A 24,735-nucleotide genomic window follows, 5' to 3' on the forward strand; every position below is an offset into this window, starting at 1 on the left:
TCAATTCAACTACGTTGTCCTTTTGAATTGCTCACCTTAAATTATTTCATTAAAAATCAAAAAAGTCGTTGAAAATATTCATTTATCAATAATTTCAAACTCCTATATCTTTTGATGTATACAATATTTTAAATTGCTCAAAGTGTTAAAAAACTGCTCAAGTTGCATTTATAATTGCTCAAGTATAGTTTCGAACAGATCCACTTTCCTTAATTTTTAAATAAATATAAATAGTTTGAACAAATAAAATAATGATTTTGTAAAAAAAAATACTAATAGATAGATTTTCAATAGTTCAGTTCAACTACGTTGTCCTTTTAAATTGCTCACCTTAAACTATTTAATTAAAAATCAATAAAGTCGTTGAAAAAAAATAATTTAGAAGAAGAAGGAGAAGAAGAAGAAGGAGAAGAAGAAGAAGGAGAAGAATAAGGAGAAGAAGAAGAAGAAAAAGGACAAGAAGAAGAAGAAGAAGGAGAAGAAGAAGGAGAAGGAGGGGGAGGAGAAGAAGAAGAAGAGGAAGGAGGAGAAGAAGAAGGAGAAGAAGGAGAAGAAGGAGAAGGAGAAGAAGGAGAAGGAGAAGAAGGAGAAGAAGAAGAAGGAGAAGAAGAATGAGAAGGAGAAGAAGAAGACAAAGAAGGAGAAGAAGTAGGAGAAGAAGAAGACGAAGAAGAAGAAGAAGAAGAAGACGACGACGAAGACGAAGAAGACGACGAAGAAGACAAAGAAGAAGACGAAGAAGACGAAGAAGAAGACGAAGAAGAAGACGAAGAAGAAGATGAAGAAGAAGACGAAGAAGAAGAAGACGAAGAAGACGAAGAAGAAGAAGACGAAGAAGAAGAAGACGAAGAAGAAGACGAAGAAGACGAAGAAGAAGACGAAGAAGACGAAGAAGAATAGACAGTACCTTTTGAGTTATATCTAATAATGCCTTCTTTAACTACTTGTTGACTACCCACGTTGAGGATATTCTGGTTTTATTATTTGTCGATGTAAATTATTGTAGTCGGTTTCACGCCCCCCAGCGCTATCGTTATTAGAAGAGGTAGAAGAAGTTGTGTGTATTCATCTGTTTAATCAAAACAAACTAAATATTCAATCTATGTATATATCGCATATCGCTTTCATCTTCTGGGATTTCTGCAAATTTGCTGGTTTGCAATGATACAATACTTACGAGTATTAACACATTTTACTAGAATTAGTTAGTGTTAAGTTCGACTACAATGTTTTATATTAATTTTTGCAGGTTTCTTAAAGATCCAAATTTAAGGCATACGTGAAAATTTTTTTTTATAACAAATTAACCTGGACACCTACAAGAAATAGTGTCATTTGCTCAAATCATTTCAATACCTCTAACTTTCAAGTGTGGAATTGGCAAGATTAATAATGAAAAATATACCGGCACAAGCATTTCTTTCTTAATGAAAAAAGAAAACCCACAAAAATGTATTCGTTATATTTATAGAAAACTAATCCATTTTAAAAACCAGTAATAGATACTACTGTCACTGGTTTTTACAAAATATATAATATAAACATTTAGTTTATTTCTGACATGATAATTATTGTACTACATAATAAATAAAGTCCATCTCTATAATAACACCTTATCTTTGTATCACTTTAAAAACCTAATTTTTCCCCGACCGAGTAATTGAATTTATCGATAATGCGTATCGACAGTTGTTACAACCACGGCTGTAAGCAGCTTGTCAGTGTAGTTGCGGCATGTCATTATACTGTAATGACACAGAATGTATGTGTTTGTGAAAAATGTAAGTGTGTTTTTAATTTACTATGTGAGAGTTTCGTAGTGACACTGTTTTTTTTTATTTTTAAGTAAAAATTTAAAATAATTAGTTATAAACCTACCTGCCTACACAAAAATTTGATCGATAGAATAGGCACCTCACTTAAACATCGATAGCTGGATTATCGACTGTTTCAAGCACTATGCGATTTGTACTGTCAAAATGAAGGAGGCTACAGTGGCGCCAAAACGGAACAACGGGAAATTAGGGAATACATCACTGTCGCATCTGTTACCTTTGGTATGTACATGGAGCATAGAGATGCTCCATGCCCCTGGTCATAGCAAAAAAATTTGACTTGAAATATTTTAAACCTTCATAACTTCACGAATGTAAGGTGATATTGAGATTTGAGGATCAAATTAATTAATAAACTAGTACAAATTATTAACATCATAAGATGTTCTTAATCTTTCTTTAGATTAGTTTTTAAAATCAAAATAGTTTATTTATCGTAGTTTGAAAATAGAAATTAACTGTAATTTAAAATCTTATTTAGTTCCTAAAAACTAACCTTAATAAATATTTTAGGTAATTTAAATTAAGTCAAGAAACTTGTATATTTCAAAATATTTCCGACAATTAATTTTAATAACAAAAATTTAGTTATAAAAAATTATAACAAAAAATAGGTACTTTTCGGAAACTGATAACCGCCAAACCGCTTATCCTTGTATGACCTGTACACATTGAGGTAAGAAATATATTATTATATCATTACCTGTACATTTTTCGGAAATCTCAAATTACGTCAAATTGTAAAAACTGTCAAATGCACTATCAGCCACTATCAGCTCGCGATATTACGATTGGACAAAACGTCGGATTCTTATCTATTATCAGTAAACTTTATAATCTTAAACTTACTTATGCCTTATCAATATCGAAAAAAAAAGCGCGAAGATAAAATGTTTTTGAAAACAAAAATTTTAAAGGCCATTTCATTTAAAAATCCGGTGAAGTTACCTTTGTCGTATTGGATATTAGTTTGTATCAGATTTCTTTTAACACTGTTGCCACAAAGAGGATATATACATCCCGACGAGTTCTTTCAGAATGTTGAAGTAATATCGGGTGCGTATATTTAAAATGAAAATATAAATAAACGATTTACATTTTGACTATATATCAGTTCTCTATTGTTATTGTCGCTAGGGTTGCGTCTTGTATAAGATTCTTAAATTTTTAATGTATGTGAATTATTGATAACTATATAGTACTAAATTCATCTTTCACAGAAGCACATTATCAAAATAATATTATAAATGTAAATGTAAGTTTGTTTGTTACGCTTTCTCGCGAAAATTACTTAACCGATCATGAAATGAAACATGAAAACATGAAACTTTGTACACATGGGTATTCTTTGAAGTATAAGAAGTAACATAAGATACTTTTTATTTAAAAAAAATTCAATGAGAGTGAAACCTTGGGTAAGCTGGCATAATATATATTTTAATATTATTTACTACATCATAGTAATTTTTATAATAGAAAATGACTGTATGTTTTATCATATTCTTTTTAATTTTGCTATGGTGATGAGTGACCAACAATAATACAGTTCACTTGGAGGCAAGCCTGGAGGCTGTGGCTTATGAATGCCTGAAGTATTGGAAACATCATACGCGCACTGCAGACCTTAATAGTAGTATAATCAATAGTTAATAATAAAATATTAGTGCATGAAATGAATTGGGGTTTTATATGTTAATCGGTAAAATATATATTTTTACTTATAATATATTTATTTATTTATTATATACACATGTAAAATGTAAAAAAGAAATTTAAATCTAGCCTGAAAGAAACCACATTTATTTGTAATTATACACCCAACTTAATAAGCAACAACAAAATTAGTGATATTTTTAAACCAACTTCAAAAAAGAAAGAAGTTACTCAATTCAACCGTATACTCGTATATAGTATACTCATATATCGTTTCGAATTTTTGTTGAAAATGAAAATCGTCAAATCGTTATCGCTTTTGATTCATAGTATTTATTGTGTGTTGCTAAAGATGTTTCACACTAGTTGATATTTATAGATCTATACTAATATTATAAAGCTGAAGAGTTTGTTTGTTTGTATGAACGCGCTAATCTCAAAAACTACTGGTCCGATTTGAAAAATTCTTTTATTGTTAGATAGCCCATTTATCGAGGAAGGTTATAGGCTATATATCATCACGCCAAGACCAAAAGTAGCGGAGCATCAATGAAGAATATTTCTAAATTGGGGGTTCTTTTTTCCTTTTGAGAGCTTCCGCTGCGTGCGCTGTGAAAACAGTTAAAGTTTCGCAAAAATCATGTATGACAGAATTGATACTCTTTAAAAGTTCTAAAAAAAGTCGGCGACAGCATATATCTATTTTTTAAGGTTGGCTCACTATAACCTTTTTTATGATAGCCAAGTTTGTTTTAAAATAATGCACTATTTCGAAGATGTTTTTATAAACATGATATTAATCCTTATCTAAATAAATATGTTTATTCATCACAAGTATTTAATTTAAAACAAAATAGCCTTTTGCATAATTCAATTTCAATGAGTATCTCAGGAGATATCGCAGTTTTAAAATAACATCGCATATATATATATATATATTTATGTATGTTCGGGGATAACTTCGTCGTTTATGAACCGATTTTAATAATTCTTTTTTTGTTGGAAAGGAGATATCCCTGGTGTGGTACCATGATAAAAAAACGAGAATCTGATGATGGGATCCCAGAGAAATCGAAGGAAACTCGAAAATCCGCATAACTTTTTACTGGGTGTACCGATTTTGATGATTTTTTAATTTAATCGAAAGCCGATGTTTATCATGGTCACGTTTAAATTTCATCGAGATCTGATTACAACTTCTGGAATAATCTTTAATAATGCGTATTTACTTGAATATTTTTTCGTCTACCTACGTTGTATTACTTGTCGATGTATTTGAAGTCGGTTTTTTTCGTTTGCCTGCAAACACATTTATAATAACATTTTTGTTCTTTTCAGGTGATATATTTGCAGTCGATGTAGCCAGAACTTGGGAGTTCAATCCTAAATTTCCCGTCCGAAATATTTTTGTGCCTAAAATGATATTAGGTCCGCCACTTCACTTAATACGCCTAGCTAACCCTTATACAAAGAATTATATTAATGTTGATTTAAGAACCCCTTATTATTTGCTTGCCTTGCCGAGACTGTTTATTTGTCTCCTGTCTCTTGTTAATGATTACTGTCTGTACAAAATATGTGTTATGTACGGACAAAATTTTAGAAATAGACTTAAAATTTTTGCTAGTTCTCACGTGGTGATGGTTTATTGCTGTAGAAGTTTTTCTAATGCATTTGAAATGCTCTTCTTTTCAATACTTCTATTTTTTGTATCAGAATGCATGTTTAAGTCAGATAAAGTAATATATCATACTGAATTTTTAAATGAGAAATATAAGCAAGCGAAAACGGCAGTTGAAAGGGTAAAAATTTTCAAACTAAAAAGTCATTTACCTGATCATTCATTGAATCGTGTATTATTAATAGCCACTATTGTAGCCATTGGTATATTTAATCGCCCTACTTTTGTAGGCTTCGCGTTTCCACCTGTATTTTTTTGGTTGCACAGAGGCTTAGGAACCACAGTTGTAGGTTTTACAGACTTCCACTGTAGAATATTTACATTAGTTCTATGTGGAATACCCACCACTCTTTTACTGATATTAGTAGATTCTGGCTATTATGGCTATCTGACAATGGCTGATATAGAATCATTAAAAATATCATGGGATAACTGGGTTGTAACTCCTTTAAACTTCCTGCGGTATAATTCAGACATGAGGAATTTGACAGAACATGGCCTCCATCCCCGGTGGCTTCACTTGGCTGTCAACGTACCACTTCTATTCAATGTATTGGGAATAATGGCCGTCTTCACAATAATTACGCATATTTACAGGTGAAATTTTACTAATTAATGTACTACAATATTTTTGTAACATATTGTTACCTTGTATATAACTTAATAACTCTAATTTCAGATTCATCCGTGGACAGTACAGAAGATTACCAAGAATCCAAAGTATAACAGGGATGATGCTTTTCTCGTTTATAATTCCCGTTGCAGTCTTATCTCTATTTCCGCATCAGGAAGCTCGTTTCATAATTCCTGTATTAGTGCCCCTCGTTTTCTTGTACGGTAACAATTTGTATGCCAACGAAAGTGATCCTCCTAGTAAGAAAAAGTTAAAGATAACACTTCGTTATATTTGGTATACATTGAATATACTCTTGACGATGTTCTTCGGATTTATTCACCAAGGCGGAATCTATCCATTTGCAAATGATCTTTATCGGGAAATTAAAAATACTTATGGAGTTCATACTCACGTTATAACAACGCATAGTTACAGCATACCAACGTTTCTGCTGCAATTAGAAAGCACAAATCAAATATATAAAGACAAGAAAAGTGGACGGAAATACAAGCTGGCTCCGACGACATTTATACATAAATATGGTTCAATGCCTATGGACAATCTTTTCGTAAGAATAAACGATATTTTAGCTAATGCGGAATCGTTGCTACATGAATATAAGAGACAGTATAGGTTTTATGTTGTATCGCCGTGTTCTCTAGAGCACGGAATAAAACAGGAGTCTATCAAATATCCTCATATAAACTTGAGAGAAGAGATTTCTTACTACCCTCATTTTTGTTCAGAGGCTCTTCCCGCATTTCCTCATAGGCGTGACCAATTCTGTTCAGAAAATAACGTTTTAAAAGTAAATGAATCTCACGCTGTCGATCTGACAATGTATCAAAGGATATCGTGTTACTATAAAAGATTTTGTTTAAGAGTTTATCGAATAAGCCCTTCAACGAACTTTGAAATAAATTCGTAGTTCGTACCTATACAATATTAGCGTTGTATATACGTTATGTATTAAGATTAAGAGCCTGAATCTCATTAATTTTAGCCTTATTATATTTTAACTCTATATATTATTATGGTTCTAATTCAGAAAATAAATAGTCGCGATTTATTTGTAAAGACTTTTTGTGTTAAATCTCACATTACAAATAAATTATATTTTTAAGGATGCAATAGCTGCTTAGTTGCGCATCTTATTTAGTTTTCCAAGAATCTGTCTACTGATCTGAGAGCGAGGGATTTATAATCGCAAAGAAACCCTTATTTTTATATATTTTAAAAACATCTTTTATTAAAGATACTAGCTGTGCCCGCGGCTTCGCCCGCGTTGAAATCAGTGTGTCACAACGTTTTCCCGGTAAACTTCCAGTGAAACTCTCGTCAAAATCGGCTTAGCCGTTCCGTAAACCTTCATCTTGAAGCCCTTTCCCCATTGGTGAAACCGCATGAAAATCTGTTCAGTAGATTTTGAGGGAATCGATCACATACACTTTTGGGGACTTTGTTTTATAATACACTAACTGTTGCCCGGGACTACGTCCGCGTGAAGCGCGCGTCGCGTCGTACATAATGGTTCGTTGAATTCCTCAGAATTGTGGTATGAAATAATGTAGTAATAATATAGTATTGTAGTATAAATATGTTTAAAATATACTGCATACAATTTAGTTTTTAATATGGTTCTAAGTAAATATATGACCACGAAACAGCGTAACGCACGCTCCTCCGTGGCTCCGTGACGACAGAGGTAAATAAAAAAGTATTCTAGTAACGTAAAGATATTGTAAAAAAAAATTTTGTACTACTTATAAGTGATCAATATAAATGTTTTTGAACACATAGGGTTGCAAAAGCGGTTATTTTCCTTTAAACCGACCCTGCTGTATATGATTCATACAAACTATCAACCCCAATTAAACCCCCTTAGCGGTGGAATATCGCAAAATCCGTTCTTAGCGGACGTCTACTAACTATAATCTACCTCCCTGCCAAATTTCAACTTTGTCCATCCTGGATGGATGGACCATCCATCGGTTTTGAGTTCTCGTGATGAGTGAGTCAGTGACATTTCTATTTTATATATACATAAATCACGATGCATTATGTGGACACTTCCTCACCATCTATAGAACATACATTTAAAATTGCAAGCCTCTTACTTCAAAAACATAGGACTTTCATACAAACTTCCAACACCCGTTTTATCGCCTTAGGTGTCGAGTTTCGTAAAATCCGTTATTAGCGGATGTTTACGCCCTATAAGGAGCCTACCAGCCAAATTTCAAGTTTGTGGCTGTTATAGTTTCGGAGATTTCGTGATGAGCGAGTCAACCTACCATCCCCGATTTACCTCAAAAGGGAGTTGATTTCTAAAGATACATTATTTGAACACCTTTTCATCATCTATAAGGCATACATTTTAAATTTCAAGTCTCTTACTTCAAAAACATGGGACTTTCACACAAACTTCCGACCCCCGTTTTACCCCCTTAGGGGTCGAGTTTCGTAAAATCCGTTCTTAGCGGATGTCTACGACTTATAAGGAGCCTATTTGCCAAATTTCAAGTTTATAGGTGTTATAGTTTCGGAGATTACCTGATGAGTGAGTCAACCCACCATCCCCCGTTTTAACCCCAAAAGGGAGTTGATTTCTAAAGATACATTATTTGGACACCTTCTCATCATCTATAGAGCATACATTTTAAATTTCAAGTCTCTTACTTTAAAAACATAGGACTTTCATACAAACTTGCAACCCCCGTTTTACCCCCTTAGGGGTCGAATTTCGTAAAATCCGTTCTTAGCGGATATCTACGTCCGGTAAGGAGCCTATCTGCCAAATTTCAAGTTTGTAGGTGTTATAGTTTCGGAGATTTCGTGATGAGTGAGTGACCTTTCGCTTTTATATATATTAATATATTATAGATTATAGATTATAGATTAAGAATATTTCATAGAACCATTAAGCCTATTAATTGCCTTAAGATATTGTGATTTAGTCTTTATTGCGTTAGGGACCGTATTTTTTAAACTAGACATAGGTGAAAATGACATTCTAGTAAGCTATTATTAATTGATAAGATTTATTACAATCAGCTGTTATTTACATTCCAGTTTTTTTTCAAGCTTTAGTTGCTTATTGTATTTATTGACATCTTTGATATTATTATACATTACGTCGATTATTCTCTTCCTGCCTTTGCTTTCTTGAATGACTTATTGCTTTGAGGAGGTAAGGTAGATTGTTTTAAGATCAGATATATAAAAACAATACTGTACTGTGTGGCTACGGTACTAAAGAATATAGCTACCCCCTCTCTTCCCGTGAGTGTCGTAAGAGGTGACTAAGGGATAACGCAGTTCCGCTACCACCTTGGAACTTAAAAAGCCGGCCGGTGGCGGGATAACCATCCAACTGCTGGCTTTGAAATACACAGGCCGAAGAGGGGCAGCAGCGTCTTCAGTGCGACAAAGCCAGCTCTGCGGTCTCCAACCCGCCAGCCCAGGGTGGTGACTATGGGCAAAACACATGAGTTCGCGCTATTTTTGGCGTGAACTTGTGGAGACCTATGTCCAGCAGTGGACTGTATAGGGTGTAATGATGATATAAAAACAATACAAATATATAATAATATATAATTTATATTACTGGTCATAATTATGAAAAAAATACTCCTGTTGTATTTATGCCATACAAATGTACTGAAATTTAAGTTTACTTACTTTATAATAAGGAGAATTTGTAAATTTTGTTTAAAATCAGTTATTTTTCATAAGGAACCAATGTAATTATTTCGAATTATTTATGCATTTTTATTTATCATAAATTAAATATCGTAAAAATACACACTGAACATTTCTTCTCTTCTTCTTCTGACCTTGTTAAAGTTAGTTACACTTCATAGATCAATTCTAGAGCCAGCTTTATTACCAAACATGGGCTTACCTGGAATTTTCTAAAGGTGGAGCATTAAAAATGTAAAACTCTTATAAGTATTTCTAATACCAGAAAATTAGAAATTTTTTTTATTAGATTTTCTTTTTAATTTCACCACTGACACTGGGATGGGGCGAATGCCATTTTTTTACATACAATACAAACATTTTTTTTTAATCAGTCACCTTGACTGCGTTCTACAACAAAAACTGAATGAATTTAAATAAATTAGGTTTGAAATACAATAAGAACAATTTATACTACAAGTATTTTGCCCTAAAAAAATATACTTCGTTGTATTTCATGTGCGTGTATAAACTTGATTTCTGTCTTTAATTTGTTAGATTAGAAACACTACATACATTCGAGTATTACTTCAAGTCATTCAAGAATTATCCAAAATAACATGAAAACCAAAACATAACATACATAAAAGTACACAAACCTTCAAACCTTTGGCTCATTTTAAGTTAGAATGGTAATCATGGATGAAGTCACGGGTGTGACTTATTTAAAATATTTATACTTACAGACTTTTCATGCTAAATAACTAAATTCAAATTTGAAATTTACCGCGCTTTATAAGAATAAGCCTGTCAAGGTTGAATTGAAAAATATGCTTTTTTTAGCTTTTAAAAATATATATATAAATAATCAAATTGTTTGACTACCATAATGTAAGTGATAAATTTATCAGTAGCAATTGTAATTGTGGCTTACTTTTAAACGGTAATTTTTAACTGTCATGCTCAGATTAATAGTTTGTTTATTAATCTAAGCTGTCATGTTTCAATGCAAAAGTTGCAAATTGCAAAACTGTCAATTGTTAGTTGATTGTTAGCTAAAAATGCTAAAATTAAAATATTTTCTAATAATTTTAATTTGTGATAAATTGTTTATTTGATTAAATATGAGTAACCACGAAGAAACAGTAAAATCCGCACTTTACATGTGCTTAAAAGTCATAAAAATGTACGAATGGTTGTTGAACCTCTATGTTTTGGTAATTACTACTAAATGTTATGAATCTACAAATGCTTTGAATTACTCATTTATATATAAATGACCTAATATTCGATTCTAGGATTTCTTTGTCGATAATCATTGGGCGAAACTACCAACAACCTGGCAGCAATGTTTTAGAGAAATGGATCCAAAAGACTTGGGTGACATTATTTCTGGAAAAACGAATAAAAATGTATTGCCTCTTTCTTTCTTAGCGTTGTTAAAAGCAGTTAGTAGTTTAAGCATACCACGAAAAGGTTCTTACACGAGTATAACGAATGATAATCTGAAAGGCACTATAAGTCACGCAAAATTGAATAATTTGTATTTGAAACATGTAAAATTAAAAAAAAGGCATGAAATTAGTTTAATGTCTGATTTTGTATATAGTACTGCTGTTAAAAGCAACTGTAATGCAGTGATGGACTTTGGATCAGGTCTAGGACATTTAGTTAGGATACTAAATTATAAATATGACCTAACCACTGTTGGTATTGAAATGCAGACAAAACTGTCTGAAGAAGCTAGGTCTGTATTATTGGTATGTATATGCTTATATATCATTTTTAAAATACTTAAAAAATGACAGCAAATAATAGGAAAAAATACTTCAATGTCATGTATATATCTTTTACAACTAATTTTCTGTATATAATTGATAAATACTTCTGTATTGCTTATTATAATAACAACATTATATAAAAGTTTGTATATTTCTTTTTTTTTCAAATAGTGTTTATACTTTTTTTATTTACAGAAAACTTGATTTGGAATTAGAATACACTGCGAAGAAACATCTGACAGAGGAATGTATGTCCAAACTTCAGAGACCCACACATTGTAATGTCACATTGACTTCCTTAGACCAATTACAAGAAATCGAGTTACCTGATACTATTAATCACTATGGCTTAATTGGTCTGCATCCGTGTGGAGATTTAGGTCCGTTACTGATAAAACACTTTGTTAACAGTCATAAAGTGAAGTTTATATGTGTTGTTGGCTGTTGCTACATGAAGTTATCCTGCAATAACGACAATTGCGGGTATCCAATGAGTAAATATGTGAAACAATTAGACAACTCACTTACCTATGTCAGTAGAGAAATAGCTTGTCACGCTATAGAGTTATACACACAGAAGTTGTGCAAAGGAGATTATAAAGACTTGAAGGTAGAATTGGTTTTGTTATTTGTTATTAAAATTGTTACTATGTTTGTTTTATTTTTCTATTGTTTGTAGGTACATGCATACAGAGCTGCTTTAGAAAAATTATTAGTGGAGGTAGATCCTAAATTAAAACATATGCCAATTAGAAGTGTGAAACACACCAATGATTTGTCATTTGAAAGGTACTTAAAATATTTTTTTATTAATGCTTCATTGTTACCTTTTGTATAATATCAAACATTTCTTTTTGACCTTTTGATTTGAGATTAATAATAGCGTTGTGTTAGTCTTCAATAAAAAAAAAAATAGTAAATGCAAATTAAAGTCAAAATAATAATCATCTATATACATATGGATAGGGAATATATCTGCCAACCAGCATTGGAGCAGCGTGGCGGATTAAGCTGATCCTTCTCCTACATGGGGAAAGAGGCCTATGCCCAGTAGTGGGATATTACAGGTTGAAGCGAAATTACATATGTACTAAATCTCTTAAAACAAAAGGCAAATATATTCATAGTTTCAACTCTCAATATAGAGAGACTTAAGTCTGGTTTCTATATTCAAAATATGTTTCGTTTTGCTAAACTAACTGTTCAATTTCGAACATAATACATTTGAAAGTGCTTCATAGCATATTACTGATAAATTACATAGTAATACATGAATTACATTAAAAATAAATATAATATTTATTACAACCATTTAAATGGACTGTTTTGTCTAATAGCTATTGTGAAGCTGCTCAGCAGAAATTGCATGTAAATTCTTTACTGAGTAAAAGTGTGGAGCACGAGTTAAATCAGTGGAAGCGAGTAGTTGTGATGTACACGCTACGTCTTATGATGGCACCACTTGTTGAAACTGTCATATTACTCGACAGACTCTTGTTTATCTTAGAACATGGTAAGTATGGTTTTATGGAACTTCAATTTATTCACATTGAATTTTTATTTTTAATATTTTTTTTTTATATCATTCAACTTTTTGTTGTTAAATATCTCTTCTAGTAATACAATATGACGACTGACACGGTATGTATAATTCAAATGAACTTTTAGATTTTTTTGAAGTGAAACTTCTTTAGGCGCATGAGGGTAAAATTTGAGAGAAAGGCAATGTAGCAACATATGATGCGTTAGTACTTGGCACCGCGCGACGTTGGCTTTTTGTTTTTTTTTTATTATTTTTTTTCAATTAGTTTACCAAAGAAGTTTCACTTCTGACATGTGTACTTCGTAAGCACGCAAATATTTTTTTTAATTAACTTTTATAATTTAATACAATATTTGTCAGTGTAGTGGTGAGTACAACTCAGTAAGGCACTTGTAGTGATGGGATCGAGAAGGTTCATGTCCTACTGGGTGTCAATGAGTGTGTAGCGTATATATTTAAATAATATATTCTTATACAAACATTTATATGGTGGGATCTCGCCTAAGGGTTGAGAGTTTTATATTTTCCCTCGATGGTTAGGATGTTAAAATGTTTAGATTTTCTCAAAATAAAAAATAAGAACAAGATAATTCATATAGACATTTAATAGAATAAAAGACATCAAACACATTTACATAATATATATTCACATTTAATGCAATTTATGTACAGATGTACAACAACGATTTACTCTAAGTTACATTCTACAACACAAAGATACAAAAAAAAAACAAATAATAAATTATCTTTGGCACATAATAAAATTATTTTAGACAGTAACATGATTTAGTACTGCATCTTTGGTCCATTTACATCGCCAATGAAATAAATACTTAACACAAGTAAAGACATACATTTAGGGCTGGTTCTACCGTTTCTGGATAAAATTTATCCTGCACATAATTTTTCTCCTCAATTATTAATCCACAATTTTTACATTCATGTTTGCGAGTTGAAATATTTCATAAATTAGTGGGGTTTGATGATAAAAAGAGTAATATATCATAAACTTATCTATTGGATACTGTCATCCATCAAAGAGCGTTATTCCACAACAGGTGAAACAAGCCCTTAAAAAAAGATTATCAGAAGTAGGTGCTGATTTAAAATGTCTCTTGTGCAACAAAATTGATGGTAATTGTATGTATTTAAATCGACACCTCCAAGAAATACTATAAAAACTCAATTTTAGGTATTGCCTCTTTTGAGGAAACCATTCAGAAATGTCTCAAAATTGTGTTTCTACTCCTACTATGAGCTTGTTAAACCTATAAATTTTATTGAAATTGCTTTAGTAATATAGCAATTATCAACTTTTTTCTTTGGGAGCTTTCTTCTATATTTTTTCGATAAATCAAGTTTGCGTATAATTCTTTAGAGGTGTCTAAAATGTCTGTATTTATAGTCAATACTTGAGAGTGCCCTCATATAAACACTTTTTTCTTTTTATTTCTTGTTTACATAATTATTTAACATTTATTTTTCAGGTACATTCTGTGCAATATATCCTGTGTTCGATCCGAAGATATCTCCCCGAAATCACATAATTGTTGGCATAAAACCTTAACATACAATTTTAATAAATATTATACATTAATTTGTGTGTTTATTTCCTTATTGAAAAAAAAAATATTTTAGTTGATTAAATTTAAATTATTTTTATGAATATTGTAAGGATCGTAGCAAGTGGAAAAAAGTGGTCTCTGCCTACCCTTAGGAAAGAGGCGTGATTATATGTATGTATGTGTTTAGTTTATGCCAGTTATTTGTATTCAGTACGATTACGATATGCTAATTTTAATGTAATGGAAGTGATATTTTTAAGCAGGATGATTTAATTGCACTAAGCTTGAGAAATATGGGAAAAGTTGATTATAAAATGTACGATTCAGGATATACATAAACAGCTTAAAGTTTAGAGAAGGTCTAAAAATTGTTTTTCAGAAATAAACAAAGAGAGAATAGGAATTTAAAAAAATAATTTACAGAAAGTAGATTTAAAACGACACAACACTAACGACGACACGTATATTATTTAAAACAAACTGCGTTATTTCTCTTAATTCCATATAGTTTAACAAAAATTCGAGACGCCAAGAAAATGTTGAGGGCTTAACAAAAGTTCAAGTAGATTCCAAAAAAAAAAGTTTAGTATTTTAGCCTAGCATCGCTGATTTGAGTGTTAACACGTTTTTGATAATGCGAATTACATTATCACATCATGTCATGTCATGTCATCTTGTAAGATTACATGTGGCATCAGGCGGTGGGCGGCAGCATGGGCGCGGGCTCGTCCTCGGAGTCGTCGGAGTGCACGCGGGTGAAGCGACGTCGTTCCAACAGTCGGCGCAGTTTGAACTCGCTGTGACCGTACTCCCAGCGTCGACGTCCGACCGTTTTACGTCCTATTTATTACATTGATGAGACTTTTTCAGTGGTTTTAAGTTCGGTTAAACGAATGGTTTTTTTGTTTCCAATTTAGGAACATATTCCGAAAACTATCCGTTTTGCTTATAGCCTGCTCAATTTCGAAACCTTTTTTTATACAACTAGGTCGGCAAAAACGCGTACAGCTTGCATGATTGTAAGCGAATACCGTAGCAGAAGCCTGCAATAACAGAACCATCGCAAGCGCATTGCCGAACTAAACCCCCCCCCCCCTCCCCAGGAGATCTGGCCACCTTACTCGCCACAAGAACATAACATTCTGTAAGGTTAAGGTACTTCCCCAGTCGGGGATTTTCTGCTGTGACCTATAATACCTCAGTTATGATAAATGATAGGGTCGTTTGAGTAATTTAGTTGCATATCGATAGCAGATCACATCCCTATAAAATTAGTAAATGTATTTTTTTCGAGATTTCTTTAGCCTAATAAAGAATGTTGGAACCCACGTAGAAACTCTGGCAATTTCCATTCTATCTAAAAAAATAATTTTATTTTATAGGGCTACAATTTCCTTGTGGTTAAAATATTTAATAATAAATGAAAACTCATTACTACCACTAAAAAATTCTTTTAGTTCGAATTATTAGAAATGACAAAAAGATTTAATCTTATTTTGAACTTTTTATCATGTTATTTTTGCTTTTAATATAAAATTTTCACTTTATTTTAATATGAATAAACTCATTTTTTATAGACTTTAGTAGCCTACTAGGTATTAACTAAAGGTTTTTAAATCAAATCAATCAAATAATAATAAAAAAAAATCAAGCAGAGAAAAAAAAAACAAACTTAAAAATTAAAGCACAATTATTACGTAAAAATAAATTTGGAATGCAAACAATAAAAACAAGAAAAGCTGCGTAAATAAATATATTTCATACATTTGTACTTACATCTTAACATAAGCAAAAATTATATTTTTACTAAACAGTCTTCCACAACACAAAAAAGACAACAAAAATACAATGTATTTTTAAAACAATTTAGTTACAATAAATTAACATTTTATTTTGCACATCGTATTGCTGCGTAATCTGCGTTAACGCTTTTTCTTATACCTACGCTCTAAGGCTGACCTTATGCCTTAGTAGATAAGGTTCTACAGCTTTAAGGCCGTTTGCGTAATATACTATGTATAATTGTGTGATTAAATCAAAAAATAAATAAATAAACTTAATAAAAACAGTTAAATTCAAATAGAAATAAATATCAGATCATTTGTAAGAGATCTAGTAAGGGTCCATCGCACTTCATTTTTCAACGCCATTAATTTCGTTTTTAGACCCATAAATTTAATAATTTCAAATATCACATATTTCTGCCACCACAAACAATAAATTGATATCATCTTTGTACGATAATGATACATTATTTTGTATACATATTCTATTCCTAGACATAATATTTTTGTAATTTTTCCTCAGTACATGGAATGTAAATTTCATAATTAATAATACTTAAATCCTTATTTCAAAAATATAAATATTATAAAAATATTGTTTGATTTAGTTGTGACATTTGAATAGTATTTTGTATTAATACAATTTTTAAAATATTATTTAATATAGTTGTAATTTTAATTAAGTTAGTTATAAAGTAACATGCCATAAAAACTTCAGATCATATGGAGTGGTTTAGGTATGAGGTCGTCAGATGATGTATGTTAACATCAAATGACATATGTATGACACATTTATTTGGTATTGATAACTGAAGTGTGTCGATAATTGTATATTGGAAGTAGTTAACTTACAAAATTTCAAATGGTCAAGTTGTGGTCAGTTGGTGTCATAATGTGTGTTTAAGGTCACAGTGCTTGTCTCGTTTTTTGATTGAGTATGGTTAGTTCAGTGTGATCTCAAAAAACTATAACAATGCCAAGTAAGAACTTATAATCTTTTATTAATACTTTAGTAGCAGGACAGACTAGCCACTTTGGATGGACATTTGGGTTAAAAAGCTATACACTCTAAGTCTAAATTATTAAGGATTTTGTGTCTTATCGGTAGTATTAATACGACATACAAAAACACACAATCCGGACGTGTTTGGCTTTCCGGGCAGCTAGAAACGCGAGAGGAGAGCTAGTATATTAACGGCTCGCGCGCATGCTAACCTGCTGTTTAAGGTTGTAGAGGTGTACTCCTTCATTTGAAGTCAACTTACTTAGGGGGATTAGGTACTTTAGTGAGACATGGAGTGGTTAACCAAGGCGTTGTCCTTAAACGTAAGTAAGTAACGCAAGTCTAGTTAGTAGTCAGTTATGTAGACGTGAGTGGAGTTGTGTGGACGTGTGTAAGGCAGCTTACTCCTTTATTTTAAGTCAACTAAGGGGTATAGGTAGTTTAGTGATAGGCGGAGCGGTCGGTCAAGCTATATGTAGGACTGACGACAGTAGTGGATAACGTAAGTTTCGACATGTGTGGACATGTCTAGACGTGTGTGGACGTGGCCTAGTACAGCAGTGGCTCGCGAGCCTCACCTGCGGCGCGCGCGCGGCACAGCGCCAGCAGCAGCGCGGCGGCCGCCAGCGCCCCGCCCGCCGCGCCGCCCGCCGCCGCCCACGACCCGCCCCACACCGCCCACGCGCCTCCGCGCATCTCTGCACATCACACATTGTACTTTGTAAACAATTTCTTTGTATATAACTATATCGGTGAACTAGCGTACGGCTCACCTGCTGGTAAGCGATTACCGTAGCTTATACATGTCTGCAACACTAGAAGCGTCGCAAGCGCGTTGCCGATCCTACTCGCGACCTGTCCCAGGACCTCTGGTCAATTTACTCACCACAGGAATATAAAACTGCTTGAAAGCAGAGCTAAATAATTAGCTATGATCATTTGTAAGGTCGAGGTACTTCCCCAGTCAGGCTAGCCTTTGAGCAGGATATTTCCTGCTGTGCGCAACCTTAGTAAAACAATTGTAGTTTCTTAACACACAATATTACAATAGTAGACGATTGTAGCTTTTAAAACACGATTGAATTTTTTCAAGTCCAGTTACTATGTTATGAAAACGTCTTACGAATCGTTTAATTTAAAGCAGCGTGGTGTATTCAGTTGCGATCTCTCTCCTACATAGAGAAAGAGGCCTATGACCAGTAATGGGATGTTACAGGCTGAATCATGATCATGATAGCCATAGCTACTATATTGAATTACTGGAGACATACACCGTTGTCTAATTTAAAAAAAAGCAACAATACAAACCTACTTACCCACAACGGCGGTACTGGTAGCCGTCGTATACGTCGAGTTGGTTGGCGCGATACTAGCTACTGTCCGTGTATCTTCCGCTACGCTAGTTTTATCAGGCACGCTGCCGAAGCGAACCACGCGTGGCGGGTTCAACTCCGCTACGAAAACCGAGCTACCGTCTGCCGATATTGCGATGTCGTGTGGGTTGCTGAATCTGGAAACCGAAAAAATATTTATACAGAACATTAAATTTTCAGATACTGTATGGTTAGTGTATATGTTTGGACTGGATTTTTTTTTTATATCTAAAACATACACACACGGTCGTCTGTTCCTAAAGTAAGCAACCCACACGACATTTAGTCATCTTAGACAAAATATATATATATATATATATAAGGAATTAAGATTATTAAGATATATTTAGTTCCAACTCATCTCCTACACGGAGAAAGACGCCTATGCCAAGAAGTGAGATGTTACAGGCCGAAATAAGGAAATATAAACTCGTCGTCTGTTCCTAAAGTAAGCAACCCACACGACACTTAGTCATCTTACACAAAAAAAAAAGGAATTAAGATTATTAAGATATTATATTTAGTTCCAACTCATCTCCTACACGGAGAAAGACGCCTATGCCAAGAAGTGAGATGTTACAGGCCGAAATGAGGAAATATAAACTCAAAAAAAGTCTTTTATATATAAAAGAGCGATTACGGTATTTCAAAGGTGGTAACTAGTGGGTACTACGTTACCCATAGTAGGGAATATATCCGCCAACATTAGAGCAGCGCGGTGGATTAAGCTCTGATCCTTCTCCTACATGGGGAAAGAGGCCTATGCCCAGGAGTGGGATATTACAGGCTGAAGCGTAAAGTAATAGGTACTATTTATATGTATGTACCCATCATCCGGTGCGAAGGTCTGTATGAGTTTTCCAGACGTATAGTCTATGACGTAGCCGCGGACCGGCACTCCTCCTTGCACTGTCGGACCGTTCACGATGTACAGTCGACCACCTGTCATAATACAATTGTTAAAACACTATTAACTTTTAAGGTACTCACAATTCTTAATAGTAAATCGAAGAGCATGTATGAAGGGAATAATGAAAGTGGATGAAGCAAAACAACATATTTGTTCGTACAACAAGGACAACAATCATCGTGTGTTAGTGTAATTGTGTTTATGTGACAAGGATCGTAGCAAGTGGAAAAAAGTGGTGGAAGTATGTATTGTATGTATAATTCTTATTATAATTGGATTTTCGGGCGTAGAATAAGACAGAGATAGTGATAGTTAGTGTATGAGACTGAGATGGCGGTATTACTGTGTTGCAGTTAGTCGGTGAAGAATGTGCGAGACAGAGATGGTGGCAGAGAATGTATTACGGCAAGTTTGCAGAGTATGTGAGATAGAGATAGCAATATTTATTGGAGTAAAACTTCTTTACGCACGCTTGATTTGGGGAGTAAGCTGGTAAATGCGTGACGAGAGCGTTACGAAAAGTGTGATCGGGTGAGGCGAACGCGGCAAGAGAGAAGTGCGAGCACATATTTTCTTTCTCTCTCTCATAGTCAGTTACATTTCGTATATCTAAGACAGTGCAGGCCTACTGCTAAAGAAGTTTTACTTTAGCCGTGTGGTCTAAAAGCACACTCGTTTTTGTAGTACAGTAAGGAAATAAAAGTGGGACAGAGCGATAGTGGCTGTTTTATTATAAGAGAGACAAGGCAATGTGTGGGAGAGAGACGGCAATAGCGTACCGCGCTCCGGCGAGTAGGCGAGGCTGAAGACGCGCGGGCCGACGAGCCAGTGGCGGAAGGCGGCGCTGAAGGCGCCCGAGTCAGCGCGGAAGCACGCCACGCGGCCGTTCTCGCGGTCGGCGGCGCACAGCTCGCCGCGCGCCTCGGCCAGCGCCAGCGCGTGCGGCACGCGCAGCACGAACGGGCCGCCGCCGAGCCCTGCGCGCACACACGCTCAGACCACCGCCAGGCAGGGGGGGGAAACGGGCGACAAGTAGAGGGGGGGGGGTGCCCGAAATGCGCACACCACCACGCTCAAACCACCGCCAGGCAGGGCGGGGGGAAACGTGCGACAAGTAGAGGGGGGGGGGGTGTCCGAAATACGGCTAGCTCTGCCGTATGCGTGAGAGAAAGGGAAGTCAGACAGACTGGCTCCGTAACGCGTTACGTAACTAAGCGGTTTATCGTCCCATAAGAAGTTATCACTTCTAAAAGGAACAAAACTGAGGTAGGGCACGGCAGTACTTTCCCGCTCAAAATATGAAGCAGCCCGACTGTAGTCGTACCTCGACCTTACAGAAGACCATAGCTAAATAATACTGTTTTCAAGCAGTATTGTGTTACTGTTGCTGAGTAAGGTGACCAGAGCTCCTGGGGGAGATTGGGGATAGGGTCGCTAACGCGCTTGGCATGCTTCCGGTGTTGCAACACCGTTCTGGTGTTTTAGGCGTCTATAAGCTACGGTAATCCCCTACCATCAGTACTGTACGTTTGTTTGCAGAACTATAAAAAAAAATTTGACAAGTTAGTGCAGTGGTCACAGCACTGGCTGTTGAGATGACAGTTACGGGTTAAATACCCACACATGGTAAACTCATGTACGGGCTATAAAGAGGTTTGTTATGGTTTAGACTAGACTAAATAATTAATCCTACTGATTTTGGGAGCCATTTACTTTTATTACTTTCGTAGAATGTGAGGCATCTATTTGTAATTGTTATTTGATTATTACATATATATGTCTTACGTTTCCCCCACTGCAGTATCTTGGTACCGTCGGCTGCAAACTTAATAATTCGAGTGTTGCAATATCCGTCTGATACAAAGAAATCACCAGATGAATGCACAGCCACTGCACTGGGTTTGCAGAAGTGTTCATCGTCATCTCCAGGTATAAACCTGCAGAAATAAACTGATTAATATGCAATTTATTATTGAAAGAATATGTTTTATGAATTATAAAGACAATAAATAGTAATATTACATCACAACCTGTATGTTTAAATGACTGTTTAATGTAAATCTTTTGTAAGTGGTGTGCATATAAAGTTTATAATTTATTCTATTCTAATTACAAGTTTGTAAGGATGGATGGGTGAATATTTGTTATACGCTAAATCTACAATGATACTTAGAATAACATTATCTGAAGATCAGATTAATTTCATACTCAATTTTTATCCCTGTGGACTTTTCTAGTAAATAAGAGGCCCCGTTATACACAACAGTAAAAAAACTACAAATACGGTAGTAATATTACATCATTATAATATAATACAACATTTTAATCTTTGTTATATTGTGAAAAAGAAAAATTATTGATTTCCATGCATTTACAAAAATATTGATAAAGGAAAACTTACTTTTCTCCAAGCACAAGAGCAGGTTTAGTTCGGTTCTCAGGTGTAAACTTAAAGACCTGATGTAGAGCTACGTCTGTCACCCAAACATTGCCTTTGTTGTCGACAGTGATGCCGTGTGGCATGTAGAAACTGTTCAAATTAATGATAACTTAATCTGATTGATCATTTGTTACTAACACTACTTATATTATAATTTCAATGAATAAAAATTATAATTTCTTAAAAATTATATTTTAAAATTTTTAATTTGTTTTGTTTTAAAATAAATAATTTTTTGGCCTTCAATCTGTAGTTAATATAAAGAGTATTTACTTTATATTATAAACACTACTTAACCTTGTTATGTGTAAATTAGTCATATTCATTTCAGCAAAAAAAAAAAACAAAGTGGGTTATTTCCCTTTCTAAGAAACACTTGATATTAGGTGTCAACAAATGTAATTTTCATCATCATTTCGTGTTATGTGTGGAATATTTAATCGTTGTTTCACAAGTTGCTGACAAAATTTATCTAGTATATATGTTACAGATTGGACTTATTTGGGTATATTCGGGTGAAACTGGCTTTTACCCCAACTAATACATTTTAAGACTTATTTGGGTATATTCTGTATAAACTGGCTTTTACCCCAACTTACATTTTAACTTTTGGATTCACATCTTAAAAATAGAAATACCTGACCCATTAATTGAAGTTTGATGGTGAAATAGAATAATATATCATAAATTTCATTGTTTGAATGCCATTATATGCTGGATAATTTTATCAGCAACAAAACATTCCCATAACACTTAGACAAAAATAAAACTTGATTACATATAATTGTAACTTTTACATTACTTACAGATTCTGTCCCCAAGAGTCAATTAAATTTCCCGTTTCATTGAAAACAAGTATTGTTGGATGAGCTATAGGAGGGTCGCCGATGCCCTGGTACACATTCCTTTCCGAGAATGTGTTGAGGTCCCAGACATTAGTCGCTCGGTGGAAGGCGAGAAGTCGCCCTGACGGATCTAGGGCTACTCCTGCTACTTGACCCATTTTCACTGCAATGTCTGGCCAGTTTGGGGTCCATTGAGGGGCTATAATTTATTTTTATAATGTTAAAAACCTCAAAAATATTTTTTTTTTATTGAAATATAATAATTAGTAACAAACCGTGTTCTAGTTTTTCCAACGCGGCATTTGTTTTAGCGTATTGTGTATCTAAATAGCCTGCGTATTCTTCTTCCGGAAACTGGTTACAAAATATGTATATTATTTACCAATTAACATACATAAACTATAACATTTAAATTTTATTCGTTTTATTTAACTCACCCTTCTCGCAAAAATACAATTTAAATATAACAATAACACCACAAACATTTCGGACACATTTTTAACAGATTTTATATTATTAATGAACATTTTAACGATCTACTGTTATACTATTTATTTGTGTTACGCATATGATTCAGTCAGGTCAGTCTTTTCATTTGAAATTTAATAGGAATGTTATCACTTATCATTACTTATTTTTATAAACAATCGGTTTCAATGTTTCATTGACGATTTTCACTCATTTTAATAGAATCAAAGAGTATGGTAGAAGCTCACTGTGCAGTAAAAAAAAGAAAAACCACAGACTATAAATTGTAAACTGAATGAATGAATTTAGAATTAATGGCTTTCACTAGTGCCCACTAGTGCCGAATAGCACAGATGATTTCGCCAATGTCACGTAAGATGGAGAAGACAAACTGTAAACTTGTGTCTAAAGTAAAGTAATAATTGTATAGAATTACAGATATCGATATGGCCTGTTTTAACATGGTCATGAAACTAAGCCGAATTTCAATGGTGAGATTAGTATGATCACTATCCTACTATCATAGCTGTTCGTTCGCGTTAACGCCGCTGTACGTCACTGCTATCGGAATGGGTGTGGTCACGTGGTGCAGCGTGCAGTGCGCACTGCGCACGCCGGTTGAGTGACGTTTCATCGTAATTGGTTATATTGAGTGACGTCTCATTGTAATTGGTTATATTTTAAAACATAAATGCGTTACTTGATAGAAAAAGAGACAGAATGCTATTTTGTCTTCGTTGGACAGCACACCAGTCTATCGTCATGCCTCTGGCGGCCGTAAATAGAAAAGAAAAACGTAACCATTTAGCCGACGCCCCCCCCCCCACACAACTGTTGTAGCAAAACCTGTGTAGAAGACCGTGGTTATCCATCATCCACAACTGACGAAACAGGTCCATTTATATCTATACGAATAAATAAAAATTTGTTCGTAATATTAAAATAGCCACTTTTTACTAAATACACATGGATAAAATACATACATGGTACATATACCAAAATAGCATTTTTTACAATTTTTGTCGGTCTGTTTGTTGCGGCTAATCTCTGAAACGACTGGACCGATTTTGGCGGGACTTTCATTGGTAGATAGCTGGTGTAATAAGGAGTAAGTTAGGCTACTTTGATTTTAAAAATTTATTGATTTTATAACGCTCTGGGAACTGAACAATAATTTTTTAAATTGGACGCGGAAGAAGTCGCGGGCACAGCTAGTAATAGGATGAAATTATTATATGAATGACGTTATTTATCGTCGTAGTAATGGAAATTTGCGTACGTATAGTCGTTTCGATCACAAGTGTAAGAACTTATTTTTTCTCAATCACTACAATACTCGTAAGATTTTAAAAGAATATTGAAAAAAGTAGTTATTAAACGTAACTAAAGTAAGACTTCAGATAATAATACAGTAGCGGCAGAGTATATAAAGGTAACGGGCGACTCTAGTCAACGTAGCGCCCAGAAGCAATAAATAACGTGGCGCTCGAAAAAATTAAAAAAGAATTCGTCTATTAGAAATGTCAACGATATCCATCGAGTTTTTTTAAACATTTA

General features: G+C 33.9%; 4 protein-coding genes across 6 annotated transcripts in view; 3 read left to right on the forward strand and 1 right to left on the reverse strand.

Moving 5' to 3' along the window:
- LOC123658013 (low molecular weight phosphotyrosine protein phosphatase-like) overlaps positions 1–24,735 on the forward strand; it is a 479,256-nt gene that overhangs the window by 336,657 nt on the left and 117,864 nt on the right. The gene's annotated exons all lie outside the window — the stretch shown is intronic.
- Positions 2,726–6,854, forward strand: LOC123657909 (GPI mannosyltransferase 4). Its single transcript, XM_045593399.1, has 3 exons — positions 2,726–2,891; positions 4,827–5,766; positions 5,849–6,854. Exons 1-3 carry the CDS (start codon positions 2,726–2,728, stop codon positions 6,711–6,713), a joined length of 1,971 nt encoding a protein of 656 aa, XP_045449355.1. The 3' UTR covers positions 6,714–6,854.
- On the forward strand, positions 10,591–14,385 carry LOC123654474 (methyltransferase-like protein 25B). The gene is made up of 6 exons (XM_045590373.1): positions 10,591–10,683; positions 10,765–11,213; positions 11,443–11,857; positions 11,927–12,036; positions 12,585–12,760; positions 14,278–14,385. The coding sequence occupies exons 1-6, from the start codon at positions 10,591–10,593 to the stop codon at positions 14,355–14,357; spliced, it is 1,323 nt and encodes a 440-aa protein (XP_045446329.1). The 3' UTR covers positions 14,358–14,385.
- LOC123654480 (peptidyl-alpha-hydroxyglycine alpha-amidating lyase 1-like) lies at positions 15,050–23,237 on the reverse strand. Its single transcript, XM_045590381.1, has 10 exons — positions 23,148–23,237; positions 22,986–23,064; positions 22,672–22,909; positions 21,827–21,955; positions 21,211–21,362; positions 20,205–20,402; positions 19,343–19,457; positions 18,459–18,652; positions 17,778–17,840; positions 15,050–15,195 (listed from the first exon to the last, which is right to left on the reverse strand). Exons 1-10 carry the CDS (start codon positions 23,235–23,237, stop codon positions 15,050–15,052), a joined length of 1,404 nt encoding a protein of 467 aa, XP_045446337.1.

This window comes from Melitaea cinxia, chromosome 1 (genome assembly GCF_905220565.1).
Source record: "Melitaea cinxia chromosome 1, ilMelCinx1.1, whole genome shotgun sequence".
NCBI lineage: Eukaryota > Metazoa > Arthropoda > Insecta > Lepidoptera > Nymphalidae > Melitaea > Melitaea cinxia.